General features: G+C 47.3%; 1 protein-coding gene across 1 annotated transcript in view; it reads left to right on the top strand.

The window, feature by feature from the left end:
- Nucleotides 1–882: 882 nt before the first annotated feature.
- Nucleotides 883–25,252, top strand: part of IRAK2 (interleukin 1 receptor associated kinase 2) — a 59,619-nt gene continuing 35,249 nt past the window's right edge. The window contains exons 1-2 of the mRNA XM_042910757.1: nucleotides 883–1,076; nucleotides 9,149–9,331. Of these exons, the coding sequence (XP_042766691.1) occupies nucleotides 983–1,076; nucleotides 9,149–9,331 (277 nt within the window). The 5' untranslated portion in view covers nucleotides 883–982. The remainder of the gene's footprint in view (nucleotides 1,077–9,148; nucleotides 9,332–25,252) is intronic.

Consider the following 25,252-nt stretch of genomic DNA (forward strand, 5'->3'; position numbering starts at 1 on the left):
TTAATATTTTACTGCTTATTGTCTATATTCCTCCAGGGTATGGATTTTGTCCTTTTTTTCTTTCTTTAAAAAAAATTTTAAAAAATGTTTATTTACTTTTGAAGGAAAGAGAGACAGAGCATGAGCGGGGCGGGGTGGGGGGGGTGGTGCGCAGAGAGAGAGGGAGACACCGAATCCGAAACGGGCTCCAGTCTGAGCTGTCAGCGCAGATCCCAACATGGGGCTCGAACTCACAAACCATGAGATCATGACCTGAGCTGCAGTCGGTCACTTAACCGACTGAGCCACCCAACACCCCATGTCCTTTTTTCCTCAGAGGCATTGCCAGCACCTAGAACAGTGTCTAGCACATAGTAGCTGTTCAATGAACACTAACCCTTATTATGATAAAGTCTATCTTGTCTACCCTATTTAACTGGCTCTCAATTCCTAATTCCCCTTAACCAACTTTCCTTTTTCTTTTTTGTAATAGCATTTACTACCTTTTAACACACCTCATAACTTATTTATTACATACTTTTATTACTTATCATTAGTTTTCTTCTCCCACCATCTAGGTTTTAAGTCCCATGAAAGTAAGGAAGTTTGTAGATTTTCTCCAATCCTGTATCTCCAATACCTTGAACAGTGCCTGGCATATAGTAGGTAATTAACAGAATATTTGTTGAATGAATTCTATGTGGCGGAGCGCCCGGAAACACTGGTACTGGAGTCAGAAGTCCTCCTGGGACTGCCACTGAAGTCCTCGTGTGTCCTTAAACGCGTTCCCGCCCCACGTCGCCAGTCGGTCCAGCCGGCGGGGCGGTGTCGCGCCGCGAGTGGCCGCTGGGGGCGGTGGTGCCAAGCGCCCGGCCCGCCCACTTCCCCGGAGGAGGTGGCTGGCTGGCTGGACCCGCCCGCCCCCGGAGTAGAGAAGCCCCGGGTCCCCGCGGGGCTGCCCCAGTTGCCGGCGAGCCTGCCCGCCGGCCTCCGGAGCCCAGCCATGTCCTGCTACATCTACCAGCTGCCCGCCTGGGTACTGGACGACCTGTGCCGGAACATGGACACGCTCAGCGAGTGGGACTGGATGCAGTTCGGTGAGTGGGCTCCCCCTGGCGACCCCGCCACCAAGCCCCCTGCCCACCCCTGTTTAAGTGGGTCCCGAACCGAGGGGCTCTTTGTGCGGCCATTCCGGGCCGGAGCCTCGTCGTGTATCCTCGGCTGGCCACCACCCCTTATCTGGACACCCCCCACCCCTCACCACTACCACCGGGATTGTCTGGAAGGTGTTAGACGATCTTTGAAAATTTCTGTTGTTCATCTGTCGCTGAATAATGACCGGCTCGACTTTGCTGTTTATGGTAAAGCTTATCCTAATAGCTCTATCAGCAATTACTGTGCGCTTACTGTGCGTCCCGCCCGGATGCAGGCACTGACACGGATTATCTCATTGAATTCCCACAAGGGCCTATAAAGTGCATGTTTCTCTTACACCTTTTTACAGACGTGGAGACAGATTGAGAGAGTGATGGAGTAAATTCCCTACGGGCATGGCGTTGCTAAAAGGTTGCTAAACTCCTTGGTGTGTTTGTTTGTTTGAGCTTGGTAATAGGCAGAGAGGGCCTGGCACCTGGGGCGGGGCGGGGGTGGGGGGTGGGGGTGGGGGGACGCTGCGCGCCTCTGGTCCTCGGATTCCCAAGCAGAGGTCTGCATTCCAGGCTCCACCTCCTCCCAGCTGGTGACTTTGGACAAGTTGCTTCACTTCTCTGAGCCTCAGCTTCTTAATCTAAACTGGAGGTTCTTGTGAGTAATGAAAATTACGCAAAGGCACCTGACACTTAAGTGTCAGATTCTTGTAAGTAATAAGGAAGTATTAATAATTATTATGTTTGTGTTTGATGTCATTGTAACTGGTACCACTTTATTTTTAAAATAATCTCTATATTTTCTTTAAAAAAATTTTTTTTAACCTTTGTTCATTTTTGAGAGAGAGTGAGAGCGAGCCCTAGTGGGGGAGGGGCAGAGAGAGGGAGACAGAATCTGAAGCAGGCTCCAGGCTCTGAGCTGTCAGCACAGTGCTGGATGCGGGGCTCGAACTCACGCTTAACTGACTGAGCCACCTAGGTTCCCCTAAAATAATCTCTGTATTTTCTTTCGAATTTAGATTATGATATGTACCATTTATACAAGAGTGTATGATATATGCACAGTTGAAAGAATAGTAATAAAATGAACGTGTTTTTGTTATCCATCAGTTTGAGCAAATAATATACCTTTTAACCTAGTGATTCTCAACCAGAGGTGATTTTGCCCCCTCGGAAACACATGTCTGGACATTTTTGGTTGTCACAGCTGGGGGCATGCAGTGAGTAAAAGCCAGGGGTGTTGCTAACCGCCCTACAATGCACAGGACAGCCCCCTCCACGTAGGATTATCAGGTCCAAAGTGTCAATAGTGCTCAGATTCAGAAACCCCGTTTTCAACCAGTAACAAAAATAATACACGCTTATTGAAAAATAGCGTGGCAAACAAAGATTAGCTCAAATTCCACTACTCAGGGATAACCATTCTTATTTGGATGCTAATATAATAATGATAATAAACAGCAACAACTTTTGCTGCCTACTTCCTATGTGCTAGCAGAGTGCTATGTGATTTATACCTTCTAGTATATAATAATAAATTTACTTATGTGCATGCATTTTTCAAAAATTGTATCATTTTGTACATTCTAATAGCATGCTTTTTTAAACTTAAAATATTCAGGTATTTCTCCTTGCCAAGCAATGTTCCTTAGCAACATGGATTTAGGTTTTATTTTTAGCTTGTATTTTTGTTAACTATTTTTAATGGAAAAAGCAACACATGCATTTATAAAAGTAAATAATACAGCAGGGGTGGGGAGGAAGGTAAATGTCTTTCTTCTTCAGGGTCTTCAGTCTCAGTCCTCTCCCCAGAGGCGGTCACTGCTAACATGTCAGGACACCTCTGAGAAAGTCAGGACACCACCTGATCTTCTAGACTGTTCCTTTGTTCCAATGACCTGTGACTTATCTACTTTGAATGTTTCCTGGGCAGTGGACAAATTTTGTATAAGAGACTCCCTCTAGGTTTTTTTTTTTTTTTTCATGTCGGCCTTGACTGTAAACACCAGAGGAACTTCTGTTCCTAAGATATTTTAAAGGTACACCTGTGGCTTTTTTTTTTTTTTATTAAAGTTTATTTATTCTGAGAGAGAGAGTGAGCAGGGGAGGGGCAGACAGAGAGGGAGAGAGTCCCAAGTAGGCTCCTCACTGGCAGTGCAGTGCCTGATGTGGGGCTGGAACTCACAAACCGTGAGATCATGACCTGAGTCAAGATCAAGAGTCAGACACCTAACCAACTGAGCCACCCAGGTGCCCCCAACACCTGTGGCTCTTTAAAAGCACTTTATGAGATATAATCCATATGCCATACAATTCACCCATCTAAAGTGTATAATTCAATGGTGTTTAATATATATAGAGAGTTGCATATCCATCTCGACAGTTAATCTTAGAACATTTTCGTTGCCCCCAAAAGAAACCCTATACCCCTTAATTGTCAACCCCAACATTCCCACCACATACCACTCATTTTCCTCAGCTTTGGGCATTACCTATTCTGGACATTTCATAGAAATGGAATCATACAACGTGTAGTCTTTGGTGATTGGCTTCTTTCATATAGCATTAGTGTTCAAGATTCATCTCTGTTGTACCATGTATCAGTGCTTCATTTCTTTTTATTGCTGAATAATGTTGCACAATTTATTATCCATTCACCAGTTAATGGGGTTAACATTTGTGCTCTTGCACATACTTGTGTACAAGTTTTTATGTAGATATATGTTTTCATTTCCCTTGGTAGATACCTAGGAGTGGAATTACTGAGTCATATGGTAACTTTATATTTAACGTTTTGAGGAAGTGCCAGACTGTTTTCGATATTGTCTGCACTATTTTACAGTCCCTCCACCCGTGTACGAAGGTCCAATTTCTCCATATCCTCCCCAACACTTGTTATTATCTGTCTTTTCACTGCTACCCATCTGAGCAGGTGTGAATGGTATGTCATTGTAATTTTGATTTGCATTTCCCTAATGACTAGTGATGCTGAGTATCTTTTTATGTACTTGTTGGCCCTCTGTACATCCTCTTTGGGGAATACCTCTGATTTTTTAGATCCTGGAGACACCAGAATTGCTCAAAGTCTTCAAAGACTTCCAATTGTGATTTAGGATATAATCCGAGCTCTACCGGGCTTTCCCGATCTGTCACAATCTGACCCCCACTGACTTCTGACCTCTTCTCCTTCCACACTTGCTCTTGCTTGCCCTGCTTTCAGCCACATCGGCCTCCCTGGTCCAGGCTCAGGGCCTCTGTATTTGCTGTTGCCTCTGCCTGGGACATTCCTCCCCCAGTGTTCACCATGGCTCCTTAGTTCCCTCTTGCCGCTGTAACGAATTACCACAAATTTAATGGCTTAAAAACAACGCACATTTATCATGTTACAATTCTGGAGGTCACAAGTCCTAAAATCAAGGTGTTGGCAGGGTTGCATTCCTCCTGGATGCTCTAGAGGAGAACTCATTTTCTTGCCCAAATGTATCAGCTTCTAGGAGGCTGCCTGCTTACGTTGGCTCGTGGCCTCTCCCTCCACCTTCAAAGCCAACAGCAAAACATCTTCAAATCTCTCTCTGACGTTTGCTTCTGTTACTATATCTTCTCTGAATCAGACACTGCTGATTCCCCCTTGTAAGGACCCTTGTAATTACATTAGGTCCACTCTGATCATTCAGATAATCCCATCTCAGAACCCCTAATGTGAGCCCATCTGCAAAGTCACTTTTGTCATGCAAGGTGGTTTTGGGGTTTAGGATACTGACATCTTTGGAGGGCCATAGCCCTTCTGGTCTCAGTTCATACTTCACCTTATTCCAGAGGCCTACCCTGCCCCCCCGTTACTCTGTACCACCACTGTATTTTATTTCCTCTGTTCCACTTAACATACTTTGATATTACCTCATTCCTTATTTATTTATGTGTCTCTCTCCCTGGAGAATGTAAGCACCATGAGTGCAGAGACCTCACCCATCTGGTTCACTCCTATATTCCCAGAGTCTAGGACAGCACCTGGCCAGTGGGCAGACATTCAACAGCCACTTGAACAAATAATGAGCTGAAGGATGTAGGAATGGCGAGGACGTGGGGGGTGTGCACCTTTTATCCCACTGAATTGGCTTTGGCCCATGGTCAACCAGCTCTCCGTGTTGGCGTGGGGCTCGCTGGGCTGGGAGCTAGCCATGTTGCCCGTTTAGCTGCTCCTTGCCAGGTCACAGTATTGTCTGGCTTCCTCTTCATCAGAACTAGTGATCGCCTTTGTCCTTCCATTGCTAAAGAGTCTTTGCTTCTGTGAATCATTTAGAAAAGAAAAGAGGGGTACATGGGTAGCTCAGTCAGTTAAGCATTTGACTCTTGGTTTTGGCTCAGGTCATGATCTCCTGGTTTGTGAGTTCAAGTCCCGCAATGGGCTCTGCACTGACTGTGCAGGGCCTGCTTGGGATTCTCTCTCTCTCTCTGTCTCTCTTTCTCTTTCTTTCTGTCTCTCAGAATAAGTAAATAATAAACTTAAAAAAAAGAAAAGAAAAGAAAAAGATAGTCCCTTAGGGCAGATTGTGGTACTGGGGGGTACGTGGGGTGGGAAGATCCTTTGTCAGGTGATTTAGAAAATCACATGGCCACATATGCGTGCTCTTTGGATTTGGCAACTGTTGGGAGACATTGTGGCTGCTTCCTGTTCATTTCCCTATGATTACAGTGGCATCCATTTTTTGTCTTAGGGGAAGACAGGCTTCTTACAGCGTCATCCACCCAGGTGTTTTCCAAAGGGCCTGAGGGCAGGAGTTGCTTTGTTGGACTGCTCCGCATCTTGCTCAGTCATGCATGTGCTAGCCTTTGTGCATCGCCCTGCTTTGTCCCGGTCTAGCTGTATGATTTCGGGCAAGTGACTCTGAGCCTTCTGTTTCCTCATCTACAAAATGGGAGTGAGTTGCTGAGATGCTTAGAGGACATGTTAGGGTCTTTTGTGTTTTCTCCTTCTCTTAGCCATGGAGGAGTCCCATTAATCCTGACAAGGGTCATTTGACCCTACATCACTTCCCACTGGCCAGGAAACATTTCAGGAGGCTATGTCGTATCTGTTTGAGAGGGCTTTGAGCATGAGGCAAGGCTTACTACTCTCAGGTGAACGAACTCCTGCAGGATTCAGGGACTCAGATCCGGTGGGATGGTCCCACGTGGTCTTAACCACAGGGAACAAAACCAGGTTTTCATAGAACATAGGTGGCTTAATAATTACAGTTAACAGTTATATCATATTTTCTATGTACGAAGCATTATTCCAAGTACCTCTGTATATATGACTAATCTGATCCTTGCAACAGCTTCTGAGGCAGGTGCTATTGTTATCCTCATTTGCAGATGAGGAAACTGAGGCACAGGAAGAGGTAAAGGTCCTTCCTAGGTAGCAGAATAGGATTTTGAACCCTGGCCTCAGAATCCAAAATTTAGGCCCTGAACCACCCCTGTCCTGTCCTGATTATATAAGTATGTATTTTTATATCTGTAGAAAAGTTTGGAAGATTAGAAGCAAAAGTATGACCAGTGTGGGATGATCACAGAGACTTTGATTTCATCCTGTTAGCCAATAATGACCAAGTATTTCTTGTGTGTGCTGAGAAAAGAGTTGGGAACTTAGCAGGGCCCTCAGTGCTGACTCATTCCCCCAAGATCTCTATCTTGCCTTGACCTGTTTTAAGGGCCTGGTTAGATGTTGATAGGTTAATGGGTTAAGAATTGTCACTTTCATGCAAATGTGCTTTCATGGAAATGTTCGAAGTGCAAGGCGCCTCAGGGCTGGGTTCCTATTTCTCTTGTGTTGCCTGTAAGGAAAGTGCACCCCACAAAGGTGTGATGGAACACCACACCAGGGTTTCTGTTTTTCCCACTACCTCTGAAGAGTGGGAGGCATGCTGTGCCGGTGAACAGGTGAATAGCCGGGTGCATAGGGAAGGGGGCAGGGAGAGGTGTGGGGGAAGTGTTCCTTCCTCTTCCCTCCCCTCTTTTCTCTCGGCTTCTAGAAGCAGCCCCTGACCCTGCTGACATCATTTCCCACTGACCAGGAATCTGGCCTGGGGTTTCCAGTGACTAAAGTTGCAACTGAGAACTTTCCATCCCCTAACAGGCTTTCTCTCTGCAGAAAGATTGAGGCTGTCTCAATCTTTCCCATTCCTCCAGAGGGAGGGGATTGTGCAATATGATCATGTCACACTCCCTGGCTCTGAGGTCTTCGGTAGGTAGCGTCTGTGGCTCTTAGGATCAAGTCCAAACTCTATATAGCCTGGCCTTGGAGGCCTTTAATGTAGTCCTGAGCTTTATCTCTTGCCTCCCCTTCCCCACTCAGTTCACTTATGTTTGTATTTTTCAAACAGAAATCTCCATGGGCTTCTGGTTTATTCACCACGGTATCTCTACAGCTTGTCACAGGCTTGGAGCACAGAAGTGCTCAGTGATGTTTTGCCGAATGAATGAACAAATGAACGAACAACTTGATGTTTATATGCATTTCTGTTCCATGATTTCTGAAAATCTGGAACTGAAGTGTGATTATTTTATTCCTAATTAGGACAAAAAAAGCCTCTTTCACTTTAGTAAACTCAGTGGAATACATGTGACCATTCAAAATGCCATGAGGAAGAGTTTGTAACAACTCGGAAAATGCTGATGGTATAATGTTAGTAAATGAGAGCAGGATGCAAAATCTTACAGTCCAGCAACAGTGCATCTAGAACCGCTCCTGTGTGGAGGGGAGGGGAGAGGAGAGTTTTGGAAAGAGAAAGTACCCTAGTGGGATGCTGTGTAACATGTTATATTGGTGTTTTTCTCCCCTTTTCCCCCCAAGTTTTCTTTAGTGAACAACCATTAATTTTATCATGAAAAATGGAAAGCAGGAATGCTTTATATTTAGTATTGCCAGCAGCAGCCACCTGCAAATTTTGTAGTGTTTCTGAGTTGGCAATGTGCTTTTAGATGCATGAGCTCTCTTTTTTTTTTATTTTATTAAAAATTTTTTTTAATGTTTATTTTATTTTTGAGAGAGACAGAGTTCCAGTGGGGGAGGGGCAGAGAGAGAGGGAGACACAGAATCTGAAGTAGGCTCCAGGCTCTGAGCTGTCAGCACAGAGCCTGATATGGGGCTCGAACCCATAAACCATGAGATTGTGACCTGAGCTGAAATTGGACACTTAACCGACTGAGCCACCCAGACGCCCCTAGATGCATGGTCCTTCTTGATGTCTGTAACAGTTCTATGAGGATGCTGGGCCATGGGTCCATTTGTTCCTTAGTTCTTTCTTTCTTTCTTTCTTTCTTTCTTTCTTTCTTTCTTTCATTCATTCATTCATTCATTCATTATTCCCCCTCCCTTGCTGCCAAGGCTAGGACTTAGGGGTGAGGAGAATGAGATGCCCAGGGCAAAATTTAAGGAGGCACCTATTTTCCAGCTACTTCTCCAGCTTCTGAGATCAGCCCCGAGAGTGAGATTTTGCTCCTGAGTACCTTAAGTTTTGCCCCTGAGTGCCTCCTTTACCTCACCTTGGTCCTGGTCTTGCCCCCACTCTGTACCAGGTGCTGTTCTCTGCTCTGGGGATCTAACAGTGGACGGAACAGATAAAACTCCCTGTCTACATGGAGCTTCTGTTCTAGGAGGGGAGGCAAGAGAAGTTCTATTACCTGCCCCCTCTTACAGTTGAGGAAACTGAGGCTCCTACCAGTGAGGTGACTTGCCCGTAACAGACAAACAGCTAAAGCTCAAGGCCGCCCCTGACCCTCTCCTCCAGTGGGTTCTCTCCTAAGTTTTGTGTGGCTGTGAAGTTGATATTTACACTGAGGTGTCAAAGTGCCAGTCCCATGGGTGTCAGGTGGACTCAGTGCTATAACTCGGTCTGCCTGTGGATCCCAGCTACAGGTAGATTTCAGGTGTGAAGGGGAGCGAGTGAGAAGCTACTGCGGACAAAGACCGCTAGCCTGGTGACCCTCTGGTGGAAGTACTGCCTTTCTGACGCTGAGATGGCCTCTCGCTTGCCTTCTAGCCTCCTATGTGATCACAGACCTGACCCAGCTGCGAAAGATCAAGTCGATGGAGCGGGTGCAGGGCGTGAGCATCACGCGGGAGCTTCTGTGGTGGTGGGGCATGCGGCAGGCCACCGTCCAGCAGCTGGTGGACCTTCTGTGCCGCCTGCAGCTCTACCGCGCTGCCCAGATCATTCTGAACTGTGAGTATCCAAGGTGGCCCGCTCAGCCGCCCGCGAGCAGGTTTCCGCAGGAGCCGTACCCTCTGGCCTTGGAACTTTTCTTCACCTTAGAAAAAAAACGTAACTGACAGAATTTACCACCCAACTAAGAAATTACCTCTGGGAGAGCAGTTGGGTGGCCAGGGAACCAGATATTGGAGAGAGACTTTTCTATAAGTTCTTCTGTACCTTTAAAAGTCTGCTTCTCTATTCCAAAAGTAAATTTAAAAATAAGGATTAAAAAGATAGCTATACATAAAAATCCAAAAGAGTCTACAGTAAAAAATGATTTATGTCGTCATCCTATATTCTCAGTTTTACTCCCCAAGAAGGTAACCACTATTAACAATGTCATGCCTATCTTACTGGAAGTTTTCTGTGCATTGGTTAACATATATGTGACATCTACAACTACCTTTTTTTTTTAAAGATTTTATTTTTAAAGGAATCTCTACAGCCAACGTGGGGCCCAAACCCACAACTTCAAGATCAAGAGTCAGTTGTACACTCCACTGACTGAGCCATCCAGGTGCTCCTGTATTTTGAGTTTTTAAAATGATTTTATTTTATTATTTTTATGTGTATTTTTAAAATGTTTTTTTTGAGAGAGAGAGAGATAGAACAAGCAGGGGAGGGGCAGAGAGAGACATGGGGATAGAGGATCCAGAGCCGGCTCCGTGCTGTCAGCACAGCAGTAAACCCGACATGGGGCTCGAACTCACTCTCGAACCATGAGATCATGACCTAAGCCAAAGTCAGATGCTCAACTGACTGAGCCACCCAGGTGCCCCTTAAGTTTTGGTTAATGTTTGTACCAATATTACTGGAGCACCTGGGCGGCTTAGTTGGTTAAGCATCTGACTCTTGATTTTGGCTCAGGTTATGATTTCAAGGTGGTAAGATTGAGCCTGCATCAGGCTCTGCACTGAGCGTGGAATCTGCTTAAGTTTCTCTCCCTCCCTCCCTCCCTCTGCCCCTTCCCCGCTTGTGTGTGCTCCCTCTTTCTCTAAAATAAAAACTGGAGAGCCTGGGTGGCTCAGTCGGTTAGGCATCTGATTTTGGCTCAGGTCATGATCTCGCAGTCTGTGGATTCGAGCCCCATGTCGGGCTCTGTGCTGACAGCTCAGAGCCTGGAGCCTACTTTGGATTCTGTCTCCCCCTCTCTCTGCCCTTCCCCTGCTCACACTCTGTCTGTCTGTCTCTCTCTCAAAAATAAAATAAAACATTAAAAAAATAAATAAAAATTTAAAAATTAAAAAGATATCTGGATCAGTATTACCAAATTACCCTCTTACCTGCTATTACAACAGTGGTGGGAACATATTTAGCAGGTAATAATCGTTCTCTGCCATGAAGAGATGCTGCAAAATTGAAGTAGAATTATGCCAAGTGCCTTGTGTTCAGCCAATGCTTAGCAGAAGGCAGGTGGGTCATGGCTACTCCCATCTAGAACCCATCCCTTCTCGTATCTCCAAAGAGACCCCTTCAGTGTGGGGCAGCAAGCCGGTCTTTTAATAGGTACTTTCTGAGCCCCTGCCTAGTGCCTGGTGCTGTCCTAGTTTCTAGACGACAGTGATGGGCAAAGCGACAGGTCCTTTGCCCTCATGGAGGACATAGTCATATGAAGATATAATCAATGGACAGGAAAATAAATAAAAACAATAGGTTGGAGTGAGCAGGCAGGAGATTCTCCTAGAACATGTTAGTCATGGAAGGCTAAGAAGTCGGAGAAGGTGAAATTGGAGGGATGGAAAGAAGACAGCCATGTGAAGAGCTGAGGTAAGAGAGTCCAGGGAGAGCACTGGATTTTGAAGGAACCAGCGTGAAGCTGGTGTGGGAGTCAAGAGCAGTGCATTCTGAGCCACAGAGACCTGCAGAAGACCCTATGTGGGCTCTGGTGTTGTCCTGTCTGGGGCTTTTGGTCTGGGAAGAAGCTGGCTGAATCAATAGACACAGGTTCAACACTTTCCCGACTGCACCCCAGGAATTCTGGAATCATGGAGGGCTTCCAGGAGGAGGGATGGTAGGATCTAGAGCAAAGAGCTGATTGATGGGGGCTTAGAAACCTCCACCCTCAGAGGTGGCAGGAGAATAAGGGACATTGGGGTGGCCCTGCGGGTGAGGGGATCTAGAGATGAAGCCCAAGGCAGGATTTCGGGTACACCACAGAGGTAGATCACCTCTTGGGCAGGGAACGCTAGTGGGACAGTGAGACCATCTCTCGCCCTTAGGCACGTAGCGATTCTTCAGGATTTCGGGTGTCCAGGGACACAGGGCTTCCGCACACCCACCAGATCTTATTAGATGAAGGACCGTTCCTCTGCTGGCAGGATTCTCTGCCTGGGGCAGGTTGTGGGGAAGATCCTGCTTACACAGCAAGCAGTGACACACCAGTGTGGGACTCGGCCTGTTCCCTGCCTCCAGGCCCTAGCAGCGTAATCTCTGAATCAAGAATGGGCACATCTCAAAACATGGCCACCCCCAAACTTCTGCAGCCTCTGCCCCTGTCTGGCCAGCCTCCCCCAGCTCACCATCTTCCTCAGACTGGGGAGGGGTGGTCTGCTCAGCCCCCAGGCTCCCCAAGCCTTTGGGAACTTCCTGAAACCCCTCCCTACCCTGCCAGCCCTTCTGTCCTGAGAGGGTTCCCTTAAGTCCAGTCAGACAGCATCCTTACCCTCACATCCCCAAGGCCAGGTCCTCATCCGGGTCAGCCGGGGGTGGCTGCGGTTTTACAGGAAGGTGGTCAGGCAGTGTGGCTAAGCCCTATTGTTACATGGGCAGGTCCTCCCTTTCCCTGGGCTTAGTCCCACCTTTGTCCAGTGGGGGTGGGCTGGATGCCGTCTGAGCCCCCTCTGGACACTCGTGGTGCCGTGGCCCCCATTGTCCCTCAGACCTTGTTGGTTGGTGTGACCGACGCCTGCCCTGTTTAGCCATGCGCAGACCCTGGCTCTGGCTTCTCTGTGTCCCCAGAGCCTGGCATGTGGTGGATATGGAGATACGATTAGCACTGACTATGTCCTCAAATATTTTTCACCTTTTGAGAGATTTAATGGTAAACTCTTAATGGGTTGGAAAAGAGGCAAGGAGGGAAGGGGTCGCTGGAGGTGAGGGGAAATGCCACTGGGTCAAATGCAGTCAGAATCTAGCGGCCTGGGCTTCTCCAGCCTAGCCCACTTCGGGGAGGGGGCCAGTGGGTTGGGGCCCGCACGGCACCCTGGTTTTGTCTCTGCTGAGCGGCTGAAACACTACCGGGATGTCCTGAGCCCCGAAAGCAGACAAGTACCAGGCATTGAGACAGGCCTCTGGTTGGACACATCAACTTGCCATTGACGTCAAAACCTGACTGTTGACTAATCTTGAACATGTTCTTAACGATTTGAGGTCAACACACAATATAGTGCCAGATTTAAAGAAGCCACTCATTGTGGCACGACACTTTAAGCTAACCACTGACTGAGCCCTGAGCTGCCTGCTTGCCTCCTCCCAAAAGCCCCTTGAGGTGGGTGCTCTAAGGAGCCCCTTCTCCACCTAAGGAGACTGAGGCCAAGAATGGCTCAGTGACTCCCCCAGGGGCATAATTCTGGTCGTGGGTACAGATGGAGGTCACACCCAGGCGTGTCTGGATCCAACACCCTCATGCTTAGCATTTTTCACAGAAACTTCACTGAACACAGCATTTGGGCTTCCAGGCAACAGTGATATTTTTTCTGTCAGCTTCTCTTCTGTTTAGAATTGTACTCAGATCCCCACTTTCCTGGTCCAGCTGCCCTCAACCTGTCAGGACTGTGGGAGTCTACCTTTGCCCCTCAAACCTCTCCTCTCTCCCCCTTAGCCCCTGAGGAAGAGAGACTAACACTTGTTTCCACATCCACAAATCCCCTCGATGTTCTTCTGACAGTCTGGTTGTGTTTTTACTATTGTTTTACGTCCTCAGGCAGGACACTTCCCCTTTCTATTTTTGTCATTAGTTAAAAAAAGTGCCATAAATCTCTGCCCCTTTTTGGAGGTAAATATAGAGGGCATATTCTATATGTGTGAAGCGTTTTAAGTTTCTGTATTCTGACTAGTCAAAGCCATTTTCCCTTCCCTAATCATAACTTAGTTAAACCTTATTTTGCATTTGCTTGAGGAAGATTGCTTATGAACTTGATCAGCTGCTTCCGGCAGTTTGAGAACCTGATGTCTGCCTACCACTTCTTAAAGGGCCTCTAGAATAGATTTGATAGAAGCATGCTTGGAAACCGCACACACCAGAGGTCCTAGGTATAAATTGGCTTCCTTAGAGACTATATTTGTATTTGTATCTCCAGGTGCTATATTTGTATTTAACAGAGGCCTTCTGAAGATTGTATCTGAACTGAAGGGCAGTGTGTGGGGTCCCCTGGGGGCCACATTGCATCTAGTCTCTTGAAATCAAGTACTGTGGGTGGTCGCTGTTCTGACTGTGTAGAGACCTGGGTCTGTGGGTCTCTGTCCCTTGATATTTTCTCCACCTTCATTGCCAAGACTGTTGTTATTCTATTTGCCAAACTCCTAACATTAAATGTGATAAGAATTAGAATAGGGGCACCTGGGTTCCTCCAACTGAAGCATCCAGCTTCTGTTCAGGTCCTGATCTCATGGTTCGTGAGTTCAAGCCCCACATTGGGCTGTCTGATGTCAGCATGCAGCCTGCTTTGGATCCTCTGTCCCCTTGTCTCTCTACCCCTCCCCTCCCTCTCAAAAATAAATGAACATTTTAAAAAATGCCTTAAAAAAAGAATTAGAATACATTAGTACAGAAGGCTTACCACCCAACTGCCCATTCCTCTGGCAAATTTGTTTTCCAGTGTCAACCCCTTTTTATTCTCTGAGCCGTGTCTTGGTGGTTGTCTGTATTAACATTTCTGGTTCACTGCTGTTACTAAGGGCAGACTCCAGTACTCAAATAAGGTGCACGCCTAACTTGCCACCCAAGCTGTCGGCCAGGACCTAGTCACATGATAGCACCTAGTTGCAGGGGAGACTTGGGGAATGTAATCTGTAGCTGGGAGGTTGTGTGCCTAACTAAAGCTTCTATTACTCTAGAGGAGGAGGGAATAAATATTGGAGGGTCAGCAGTCTCCCTAGAATTTTCCCCTTTGGGCTACCCAAATATCCATTTATACCTGCCTTCCCACAACTAAAACGTGCTCACCCCTTCCCCAAGAGAGACAAGGCCCGAGGCCCTAATCAGTTTCTTCCTTTAGCTCAAGGCCCAGGATCTGTGGGTGATGTGTAGTCCTCGGGATCAGCCCCCAGTGGTCCAGAACCTCTCCACCAAAGAGAAGTTACCTGCTCCCCTTCCCCCAGCACACTCAGAACCCAGTGGTGGTATCTGCACAGGGAGCCATGCTCACAACTGTCCCGTTTGAAATGAGAAACACGCTGTGGTCACTGATCTGTAGCAGTAGACATCTGGCAGAGCAGCAGGTGTAAAGGTCCATCCCGGCCAAGGGAAGTAAGTTTTTGGCTTGATCCATCTGCACCCCTTGTTCTTCTTGGTAGATCAGGGGTTCTCACTGCGCCAGACCTCCAGGCATCAGCATCGCCTTGACCTTGTTAGGAATGCAAATTCTGGGGTCTCACCTCATCTTCGGATTCAGAAATTCCAGGGGTGGGGTCTGGGTCTATGTTTTACAAAGGGGTGAGGGATGGGGGCAGGCACTGGGGGGAGCTTCCCTGTTCATTATTCCCTGTGGCCTCATCTGAAGTGGGAAGTGAGAAAGGTCTGCCCTTAGGGAGGGCCACTTGGCTTGCACAGCCTGCTTCCTGTTGGTCTGGGAAGTGTAGTTTTTAGCCAGGCAATCATATGTCTAGCTAAAACTTCTAGAATGTGTGAAGACAAGGGGAATGGGCATTCTCTGCCTTATTAGTACTGTCTCTAAATAATGTGCTTATACTGACCCTTTCATATTTATTTATTTATTTTTTTTTTTAATTAAAAAATTTTTTTAATGTTTATTTATTTTTGAGAGAGGGAGAAAGACAGTGCAAGCAGAGGAGGGGCAGAGAGAGAGGAGAGAGGGAGACACAGAATCCTAAGCAGGCTCCAGGCTCTGAGCTGTCAGCACGGAGCCTGACGCAGAGCTCAAACTCATGAACTACGAGGTCATGATCTGAGCTAAAGCCAGATGTTTAACCAACTGAGCCACCCAGGTGCCCCTAATTTTTTAAGTTTTCTTTATGTATTTTGAGAGAAAGAGAGTATGGGCACACAAGCAGGGAAGGGGCACAGAGAGAGGGAGAGAGAATTCCAGGCAGGCTCTGCACTGTCCACACAGATCCTGATGCAGGGCTTGAACTCAAGAACTGTGATATCACGACCTAAGCTGAGACCAAGAGTTGGATGCTTCACCTACTGAGCTACCCAGAGGCCCCTCATATTTATTTTTAAATGCAACATACAAACTTTATTTTATTTTTTTTTAAATACAGCATGCAAACTTTTAAAAAAAGAATTTATTTTTAAGTAATTTCCACATCCAACATGGGGCTCGAACTTAAAACCCCAAGATCAAGAGTGGCACATTCTACCACCTGAGCCAGCCAGGTACCCCTAAACTTTATTTTTTTTAAATTCAACATATAAACTTAAAAAAAGTTTATGTATTGATAGAGAGAGGGAATAGAGAGAGAACAAGTGGGGGAAGGCAGAGAGAGAGAGATGGAGAGAGAGAGAGAGAGAGAGAGAGAGAGAGAGAGAGAGAGAGAATCCCAAGCAGGCTCCATGCTGTCAGTGCAGAGCCTGATGTAGGACTTGATCTCAAAACTGTGAGATCATGACCTGAGCTGAAATCAAGAGTTGGACCCCTAACCAATTGGGCCACCTAGGTGCCCCACAAACTTTTTTTTTTAATGCATCATACAAAGTTTATTTTTTGTCCTTTTCATATTTATTAATTTAAATATTATCCACTAATTTCCTAGAAGAAGATTTGGCTTATACATAACTTCTCTACCTTTTAAAAAAAAATTTTTTTTTTCAATGTGTACTTATTATTGAGAGACAGAGCATGAGCATGGGAGGGTCAGACAGAGGAGGAGACACAGAATTTGAAGCAGGCTCCAGGCTCTGAACTGTCAGCACAGAGCCCGGCACGGGCTCAAACCCACCAACTGCAAGATCATGACCTGAGCCGAAGTCGCACACCCAACCGACTGAGCCACCCAGGCGCCCCACTTCTCTCCCTTTCTAATACATTTATGTCACAATTTTTAGTTCCTCAGTAGATTGCTTTTGTAACATTTAAAGAACATCCTTACATTTCTGGTTCTTTCTTGGTCAGCTCTAGGCAATGCCTATTGATTCCCCACTTTGTAAGATGAAATTGCCCATTTTCTTACCCTTTCTTACCCTGTTCTGTCCACTTTCACCTCCCAACTTTGGGTGAAGACCAGTTGTAAGTAGTCCTCCATGGATGTTGTTATAGCTCCAGGCTCTGGTAAGCCCACAGGAAAGAGCTGGCTCTTGGGTGAAACCCTAATCTCAGGGTCAGGACAGGCAGGGGAATGCTGTCTGTGTGTCCTGGTTGATAGATGTCTGTGATGGGGAAAGTACTGTGTGCATAGGGCATCTGCAGGGCGAATCATAGTCTAGAGTAGCCTTTCCCAAAGCATGGGTCTCAGAAGAGTACTCCAGCCAGATACCCCTGCTGCAAACCAAAAGCTCATGAATAACTAGGGCAATGCTGTATGCTTTATCAGTGGCCCCTACCTTTGGAGATTCACAATGTAAACCATCATATTAAGGCTCTGATAAGTCCCGTAGCAAAGACCTGCTTAGGCCCATGTTTCCATTTATATTTGATCATGGGACCCCTTTTGATGTGATACTTGGAAATAATCCCACAGAACCAACACACTGTGGGAATCACTGTTCTAAAGAATGGTGACCATGGTGAAATTGCCAGACATTTCAGAGAGGCCTCATGATGGAGAGACCAGGGGATCAGGAGCAGACTTTTATGGTCAGGCTGCATTCAGCATCAGAAGAGTCTGTCCCAGGGGGCCAGGGCTGACCATCACCCTGGGGCTCAAAACATGAAGATCCTACTCCTCAGAGGGACTTTTCCAGACTCTGAGCCTTGGGAGGGGACTGTAAGCCAGGCTCCAGAGCCCAAGTTCTAGCATCTTGGGTGCATAGGAACTGGAATACTTTGACAGAGGCCAAAGTATTGGAGCTGTGACTTCCAGCCAAAGACAGATCAGCTGTCATCACTGCTGAGCTCTACAGCTGGTTAAATGCCACCAAAGGCAGGCCTAGGAGCTGAGCCTGTTGATGGTGAGGACCAGATGGCTCTAGCTCTGAGGAAAGAGGCTGGAAACCAGCTGTGCCTAGCCCGTGAGATAAAATTCGCCCTCATTCATCCTCATAGAGAGTTAGGTACGTGGAAGCTGGGCAGGGGTCAGTAATGAACTAAAGAAATATTTATCAAGTGGCTACAATATGTCAGGCACTAGGGACACAGCAATGAAAATACAGACACGGTCCCAGGCCTCAAGGAGCCTGCAGTCTAGTGTGGGAGACAAATACTAACAGGATGATGACACGGAGACCATAACCAACCGCAGTGTGAGTGCTTGGGGAAGTGCATGTGGGGTGATAGCATGAAAGAGGGCAGGATTTGATCTCATCAGGGCAAGCTTCCCTGAGGAAGTGAAAACTGAGCTTCCATTCGAAGGCTAAGTGGACCTAGTGAGACCTCGCAAGCATTTCTAGGCAGAGGGCACAGCATGTGCAAAGGCCTGGAGATGGGAAGGAGCGATGTTTGAGGACTCAGAGAGGCCGTGGAGGTCTCAGCTAAAGGACATGTGAGTGTGGGTGGGCTGAGCCTACAGAGGGCGCAGGGGGCAGGGTCAGGCCACTCAAGGCCTCACAGGCCATGGTCAAAGGTCGGCTTTCTCAGGGGCAAAGGGAAGATTTTGGAGGGCTTGTTCCTGGGGTGTGCCCATTGTTCTGTCCGCTATGTGGAATAGGGGTTTGTGAGGTTCCGGGTGTGAGAATCTGAGTGGGAGAGCAAGAAGCTTCTGGAATCATTCCTCCTGCTGTCACTGTCTTCTCGGAGTTTTCTTGTGACTTTTGCAATTTTCACGTTTTGTTTTGGTTGTGCAACCTTGACAATTTCTAACTTTTGGTTTGGCATCTCAGCCAAAGTCATTTCCTTCCTGGAGCTGGGCTCTCATTGAATGGGGAATTTTTGGCTGCTGTTTAAAAGGAAACAGAAGAGAATGATCTCTTTCTTTCCAAAAGAGCCCGGGCTGTTGCAAGGGCCGGAAGAGGCTCCTGCATTTGCTCTCTTGGAAGGCTTCCCAGGATCCGCCCGTTTCCAACTGCTAGGGAATAAAAAAACATGGATAGGATTCAGGGTCACTGGAGAATTGCCCCTGGAGGTTGGCACTGTGTTTGGCCAGGATTCCCCCGGGCCTGGAGTCTGCCCATCTGAGTACTAGTTGTAACTTGTATTTTGCACCTAATATGTGCCAGGCAGGCATCTTCTCTCACAAATCTTATTATCCCCATTTTATAGATGTGGAAACTGAGGCTCAGAGATTGACTAACATGCCCAGAGCCACATTGCTCATAAATAATGGGCTGGGATGGGGACTTACACCCTTACACCCTACTGGGGTAGGTCACTAGATGGTAGGTGTCAGGTCTCACTTTCCCCCTCTGAAAAACAGGTACACATATTGCCCTGTCTATTTTCTTGTAAACTAGGAAACTTCAAAACAAAAGAGATGGTGAAGTTTTTTAAAAGTTACTGCTGTGTGGCTCCGGACAGATCATCTGACTTTCCTTCCACACACTAGCTATTCCACTGGAATAAAGCAAGTCTTTAATCACTGTGGGTTTTTTGGGGAGTTGTGTGAGAATGAACAGAGGGTCTATGCAATGCATCTAAAGCAGTTCCCAATTGTTTATTTATCTTTGAGACAGAGAGACCACAGTGAGTGGGGGAGGGGCAGAGGGGGGGAGAGAGAGAGAGAGAGAGAGAGAGAGAGAGAGAGAGAGAGAGAGAGAGGATCGAAGTGGGCTCTGCCCTGACAGCAGCAACCCCTGTGCGGGGCTTGAACTCACGAACCATGAGATCATGACCTGAACCAAAGTCGGATGCTTAACCGGTTGAGCCACCCAGGCACCCCCAGTCCCAAATTTTTTAGAGAGGAAAGGTAAGAGCTGGTATGAAAGGAACGGCCATTTACTGAACTCCTGCTCTTGTAAGTAGGCTTCCCTGGGTTGCAAGTTTCGAACACTTTGAGATCATCCCCTAACTGGGATAGGCTAGGTTATGTTGCAGTCCCAGATAAACCTTGAAATCTCAGTTGTTCAACACAACAAAGATTGATTCCTTAACGTCCAGTGCTGCCTCCTGCATTTTTGTAGCTGGCTTTGTCCTGTGGAACACATAGCTCCCAGGGGCAGTGTGGCTGGGGAAGAGAGGGCTGAAAGAGGCTCACTGGCTCTTAATGGCTTTGTCCAGAAAGTGATGATAGCATTTCCAGTTAAAATCCATTGGCCAGAACTGGTCACGTGGCCCCAGCAAGAGAGGCTGGGTTTGAGAGGAAGCAAAGGACTGTTTGGTCAACAGTGTCTCGCCTACAGGTTTCCTCAGTTCATGGGGATTTATGATGAGGTTCTACCTAACCATGGCCTATGCGATCTAACCCTTGCCCAGCTCTGTCACTTCATCTGTGCCACCTTCTCCTTCATTCATTTAGCTCAGCCACTAGGGTCATCCTTCATTTGAGGAGATACACCGGGCGGTTTTCTGCCTCCGGACCTTCAAATATGTTCTCCTCAGAATGCTGGTCCCTCCCCAGCTCTTTGCATTCTTCCCGGGGCTAATGTTTCTCATCTTTTGAGTCTGTCCTTAAATGGTATCTGCCCACAGAAGCCTTCCGAGGCCACCCCATGTAAGTAAGTCTGTCACGTACCCTCCCCTCTCTCAAGTTTGTTTTCAGTGCAGAACTTCTCCCAGGTTATAATCAGAAATCTCTTATTTAACTAGCTTGATGTTGGGATTATGTCAGTTTTGATAATGGATGGCATCCCCAGTCCCTAACACAATGAATGAATGAATGAATGAATGAATGCAGGGTAAATCATTTTAGCAGCTAGTGGAGTACAGGTCAATGGAAAACCAGAGACAGAGCAATTAGGAAGGCTGATTAGGAGGTCATTCTCTCAGATTTGCCTGATTTTGTGTCTAGCTTGAATTGGGAGTTGAGTGGTGTGTGTGTGTGTGTGTGTGTGTGTGTGTGTGTGTGTGTGTGTGTGTTGGACTTTGGATATCCGGGAGGGTCCAGTCCAGAGCTGAAAAGGGGAAGGAAAAAGGAAGATCCAGAAAGCTATATTTGTCACTGATAATGCCAGCTGGCACCAGGATTCTTTAGTTATGGCTGAATCACTTTTATTTGTGCTAGAAGGCTACATTTCAGCCACATGAGTCAGCTGAAGTGTGAAAACACACATACAAATATTACATCACTGTGTATCTCGAGAGCTGTGAAGGGAGGGAGGGATTTCCAGATTATGCTCACTGAGGAAAGACCTTGTTGGCAAAGTCCCCTCTGCTCGAGTGTTTGGCTCCTGGGTTTGCTACAGTATTCAGTGTCCTTGAGCAGCTGGGGGGGAATCCCCAGGCCCCTCTCCCAAAGGTTCAACATGCATCAGCCTTTCACTTGAGGGAAGTGGGTCATAAATAAGTGAAACAGACATAAGATGACTATTCTGGGTTTTGCTTTTTTGAGTATATAAAACAGAGAGAGCAGTTGAACCTGCTCCCCAGAGCTGTTAAATAGGCCATGCATAGGGGCGCCTGGCTGGCTCAGTTGGAAGAGCATGTGACTCTTGATCTTGGGGCTGTAAGTTTGAGCCCCGCACTGGGTGTAGAGATTACTTTATATATATATATATTAAAGTAGGTCATGTGTATGGGAAAGCTCTTAAGACAAAGCCTGACCTAGGGTTGGGGATAGTGATCATAACCATAGCAAATAAGAATAATAGCTTATATCTGTTGAGCCATTGTGTGTTTCATCCTCACAGCTACTCCGTGGGAGTGAGGGTACAGGGCCTCTCATTTGTCACATGAAACAGGTCACCTCGCCAGTGAGCCTGACTGCGTCTGGTGGGAAGCATGCCAAACGCTGTAAGCTCACTATCCCTCTGGGTTAAGCCAGTGGTTCTCTCAGCTTTACCTGGGGAACCTTCAGATACATCCAGGCTCTGATGCCCCACAGCCACTGGGCCTTTTGAGACCATGCCACTGCCTGCTGAGAGTCACGGTTTCCATTAGAGGACTGAAAATGTTGCCAATAGCCATTCACCCCATATGCTTCCTTCAGAGACCCTAAGCTGAGAACCAGAGGTTCTTTCTCTGTGCCTTTTGGGCAGGGAGAGAGGGCAGAGGATGGTCATTGAAGCAGTTTGTGCCCTGTCCCTGACCTTGGGCTGGCTGCTTTACATATCCTGTCCCACTGAGTCCTGGGGTAATCCTGGGACAGGAGGGTTATAATTACTCTGATTCCACAGATAGGTGCAAATGATGTTCAGGGTTGAGAGAGTTGCCCTCGGCACACAGGTGGGAATTGTAGAGGCTGGATCTGGAAACAAATGGAAGCTTCCTCACGCTTAGTCTCTGTTCTACTCTTTGATCACAGTTTATATTTTTGTTCTTTTTTTTTTGTTTTTTGAGAGAGAGAACACGTGTGCATGAGGGAGGGAGATGGGGGGGAGGCAGAAGAAGAGGGAGAGAGAATCTTTTTTTATGTTCTTTTTTCTTTAAGTTTTGTTTGTTTAAATTTTATTTTTGAGAGAGAGAGAGAGAGAGAGAGAGAGAGAACAAGTGGGGAAAGGGCAGAGAGAGAGGGAGATAGAATCTGAAACAGGCTCCAGGCTTTGAGCTGTCAGCGCAGAGCCCGATGTGGGGCTTGAACTCACGAAACATGAGATCATGACCTGAGCTGAAGTTGGACGCTTAACCAACTGAGCCACCCAGGGGCCCCGAGGGAGACAGAATCTTAAGCAGGCTCCATACTCAGCATGGAGCCTGATGTGGGTCTCTGTCCCATGAGCCGAAATCAAGAGTTGGATGCTCAACTGACTGAGCCACCCAGGCGCCCAAAAATACAATTTGTATTTTTGGATCTCATCATGCTGCAGAACCAACTTCACATGTGTAGAATCACTTTGAGAATATAATCCCAAGGGAGAAGAGCGTGAGGCTGTGCCTATACATTGGTCATAGAAATGCTATAACCAGTTTGTTTCCAGTCTTGGCCTTGGCAGACAGGAAACTTGTGGTGAGATTTCAAGTTTGTCACAACCCTTTGTCGTGAATGCTTTGGCTTCCTTTGCCCTGCCCTGTCATTGATGGTCTATTTTTACCTCAACAGCACTCAGGTGTCTCAGCCTGAAAGAGTGGGTGTTGTATCTGCCCGGCTCTCAGAGATCAGGTTCCTATAGGCATTAAGGGTAGAGAGCCACATTTTCTCCTTCTCGTTTTGAAGGTGGGAAAGGAGGCTCGCAAAGGCCCACGGCATAGCTTCCGACGACTCAGATAAGGCACCGGCAGCTCAAGAAGAGAAGTGGAGTTGTTTAATGTTTATACATCTTATTTATTGTCAGTACCTAAAATACATCTGAAAGCACGCTGAGACAGGGGTTTCACAGGAAACTGAAATTTGTCATCCACCTGTCACTGTGGGCCTGACGTGGAGCTCTGTCAGCTGACCTCTGTGGCTGGCTGTGGCCTTTGAAGGTTGACTGGGTGGAAGGGTCGGTGTCAGCCAGGAATGTGCTGGCAGGTAGACCCTGCTGATGTCATAGGACAGTTCTCCCTTCTCCGTGTGGGGACCCCCACTCCCGAGTGCTGACATGTGACCCAGGGTGCCAGCTGTAGGCCACTGCATGTCACTGTAAAAGAATAAGAAAAACAAAGAGGAAGGCTGAAGTCTCCTTAGGATGAAAACATAATGAAGTCTTTATTTCCCACATGGGTGGAGGCCATAGAGGTCAGCCCCAGATGGTCTGGTGGCCTCAATGTTCCCGTCAGCTATGTCCTGACAGAGAGACAAAGATTTGAGCAGAAAGAGAAATGATGAAGTCCCCAGCAATAGGACGCTGCAGTGAGGTCAGGCCAGGATGTTCACCCTCCCCACCCGCCCCTCCATTTGATGATGAGGAAACCAAGGCTCAGCCGGGGCCTCAGACAGGGGAAGGTGCTGTTTTTTTCTGGGGCCACAGACAGCTCAGGGTGCAGGTAGGACCTTCAGGAAGGCAGTGTAGCTTGGGAACATCTCCTGTCGTGGCCTGGCGTCTGCAGGAAGTCGCAGTCTTGGGTCCCCTTCACCAGCTTCATTGCGAGGGGAGCTGGGGCCAGGCTGTAGCGGGCCTCGTGAGAGGAGCCCCCACTGCCCTTCTGCCTCATACACAGATGTCCTGAGATACCACCATGGTGGCCCTTTGAGGAGCACAGGAGCCCCCGCCTTGGGGCAGTGTGTGGCGGGAGGGTCCTGGGAGAGGCGCCAAGCCAGAGAGGGGAGGGCAGAGGCGACGAGGACTCCAAGTGGCATGGGGTGGCCCCTTCCTCCTGGGGCAGGGGCACAGGGTTCACTTTATACCCACCTGGGAAATGGGAGGCTCTGTCCCCACTCTGCTCACCAATTCACATTCATGGCCGGCGATCGTTCACTTTGTCATTTTTGCACGAGGGCATGTGGAATGAACGTGGAGGTGTCATATAAGGCAAAGGTGTGTGACTCCATGGGTCTGGCTGCAGGGCTGCTGCTGGAAAGGACTCCCCTGCTTCTAGGCTCTCAATTTTGGCCAGAAGGTCTTCGGCCTCAGGTGGGGGTGGGGGTGCAGCCTGGCCCATAGACAATCTTCTGAGTGCCTGGGGACCCCAGATAGGGGGTGGGGGATGAAGTGTGCATTCTCCCCGGGGGTCCCTGCTGTGGGTGTGAGTCCTGCCCACGGCCCTGGCCTCCCCTCCTTCCTGCTTCAGTGAGTCTTTCCTCTGCCTTCTCCCTCCGGCGGGTCTCCTCTCCTCCTTGAACCGCTGGTTCCCTACTTGCTACTTCCAGGGTTGTGGTGAGGATACTTGTAGTGAAAAGATCAAGAACACATCTTGGTGGGTGGCAAAAAACCAGAAGTGAGTCAGATCTGAATCTAGAGAGATGGCCTGTTTGCTAATCTAGGTCAGAAGGGGTCTCTGGGGCTGATGACTACTCACTCTACCTTGGAAGACTCAGTTCCAGTCATTATTGTAGCTAGCTTGCTTCCGGATTTTTATCCCTCTCGGGAAACATACTTTACTGTGCAACTAATGCATGACCATCGTTGAAAATTTCTACAATGTGAATAAACGGAAAACTAACCAACCAAACCCATGATGTAAAATAATTGATAACCACAATTATCAATTGCGGGAATAATCACTGTTCACGTTTTGTGTATATTCTTCAGGTTCTTTTTTTCTTCGTTATTCTATGCTTTCATATTTTACAGAAAACTGGTTACATAGTCTGTAGACTCTCCTGTCACTCAAAAGTGTGTTAACCCTTTTCCATGTCAAAGGAAAACATTTAGTTGCTATTAAAGTGAAAAGAAAACCCACACAAGTTAAAAAACTTAAATGAGCAGTCACATTTCTAGAGAAAGAAAATAGAATGCTCTTGCCAGGGTCTGACGGCGGGGAAGGATGGGAAGTTGGTTTTTAATGGGGACGGGGTTCAGTTTGGGAAAGTGAAAAGGTTCTGGAGTTATCTGGTGGTGATGGCTCCATGGCAGTGTGAATGGACTTAATGTCACTGAACTGTGGACTCAAAAACGGTGTAGGTGGTAAATTTTATGTCTTGTGCATTTTACCACAATAAAAC

This window comes from Panthera leo, chromosome A2 (genome assembly GCF_018350215.1).
Source record: "Panthera leo isolate Ple1 chromosome A2, P.leo_Ple1_pat1.1, whole genome shotgun sequence".
Classification (NCBI taxonomy): Eukaryota; Metazoa; Chordata; class Mammalia; order Carnivora; family Felidae; genus Panthera; species Panthera leo.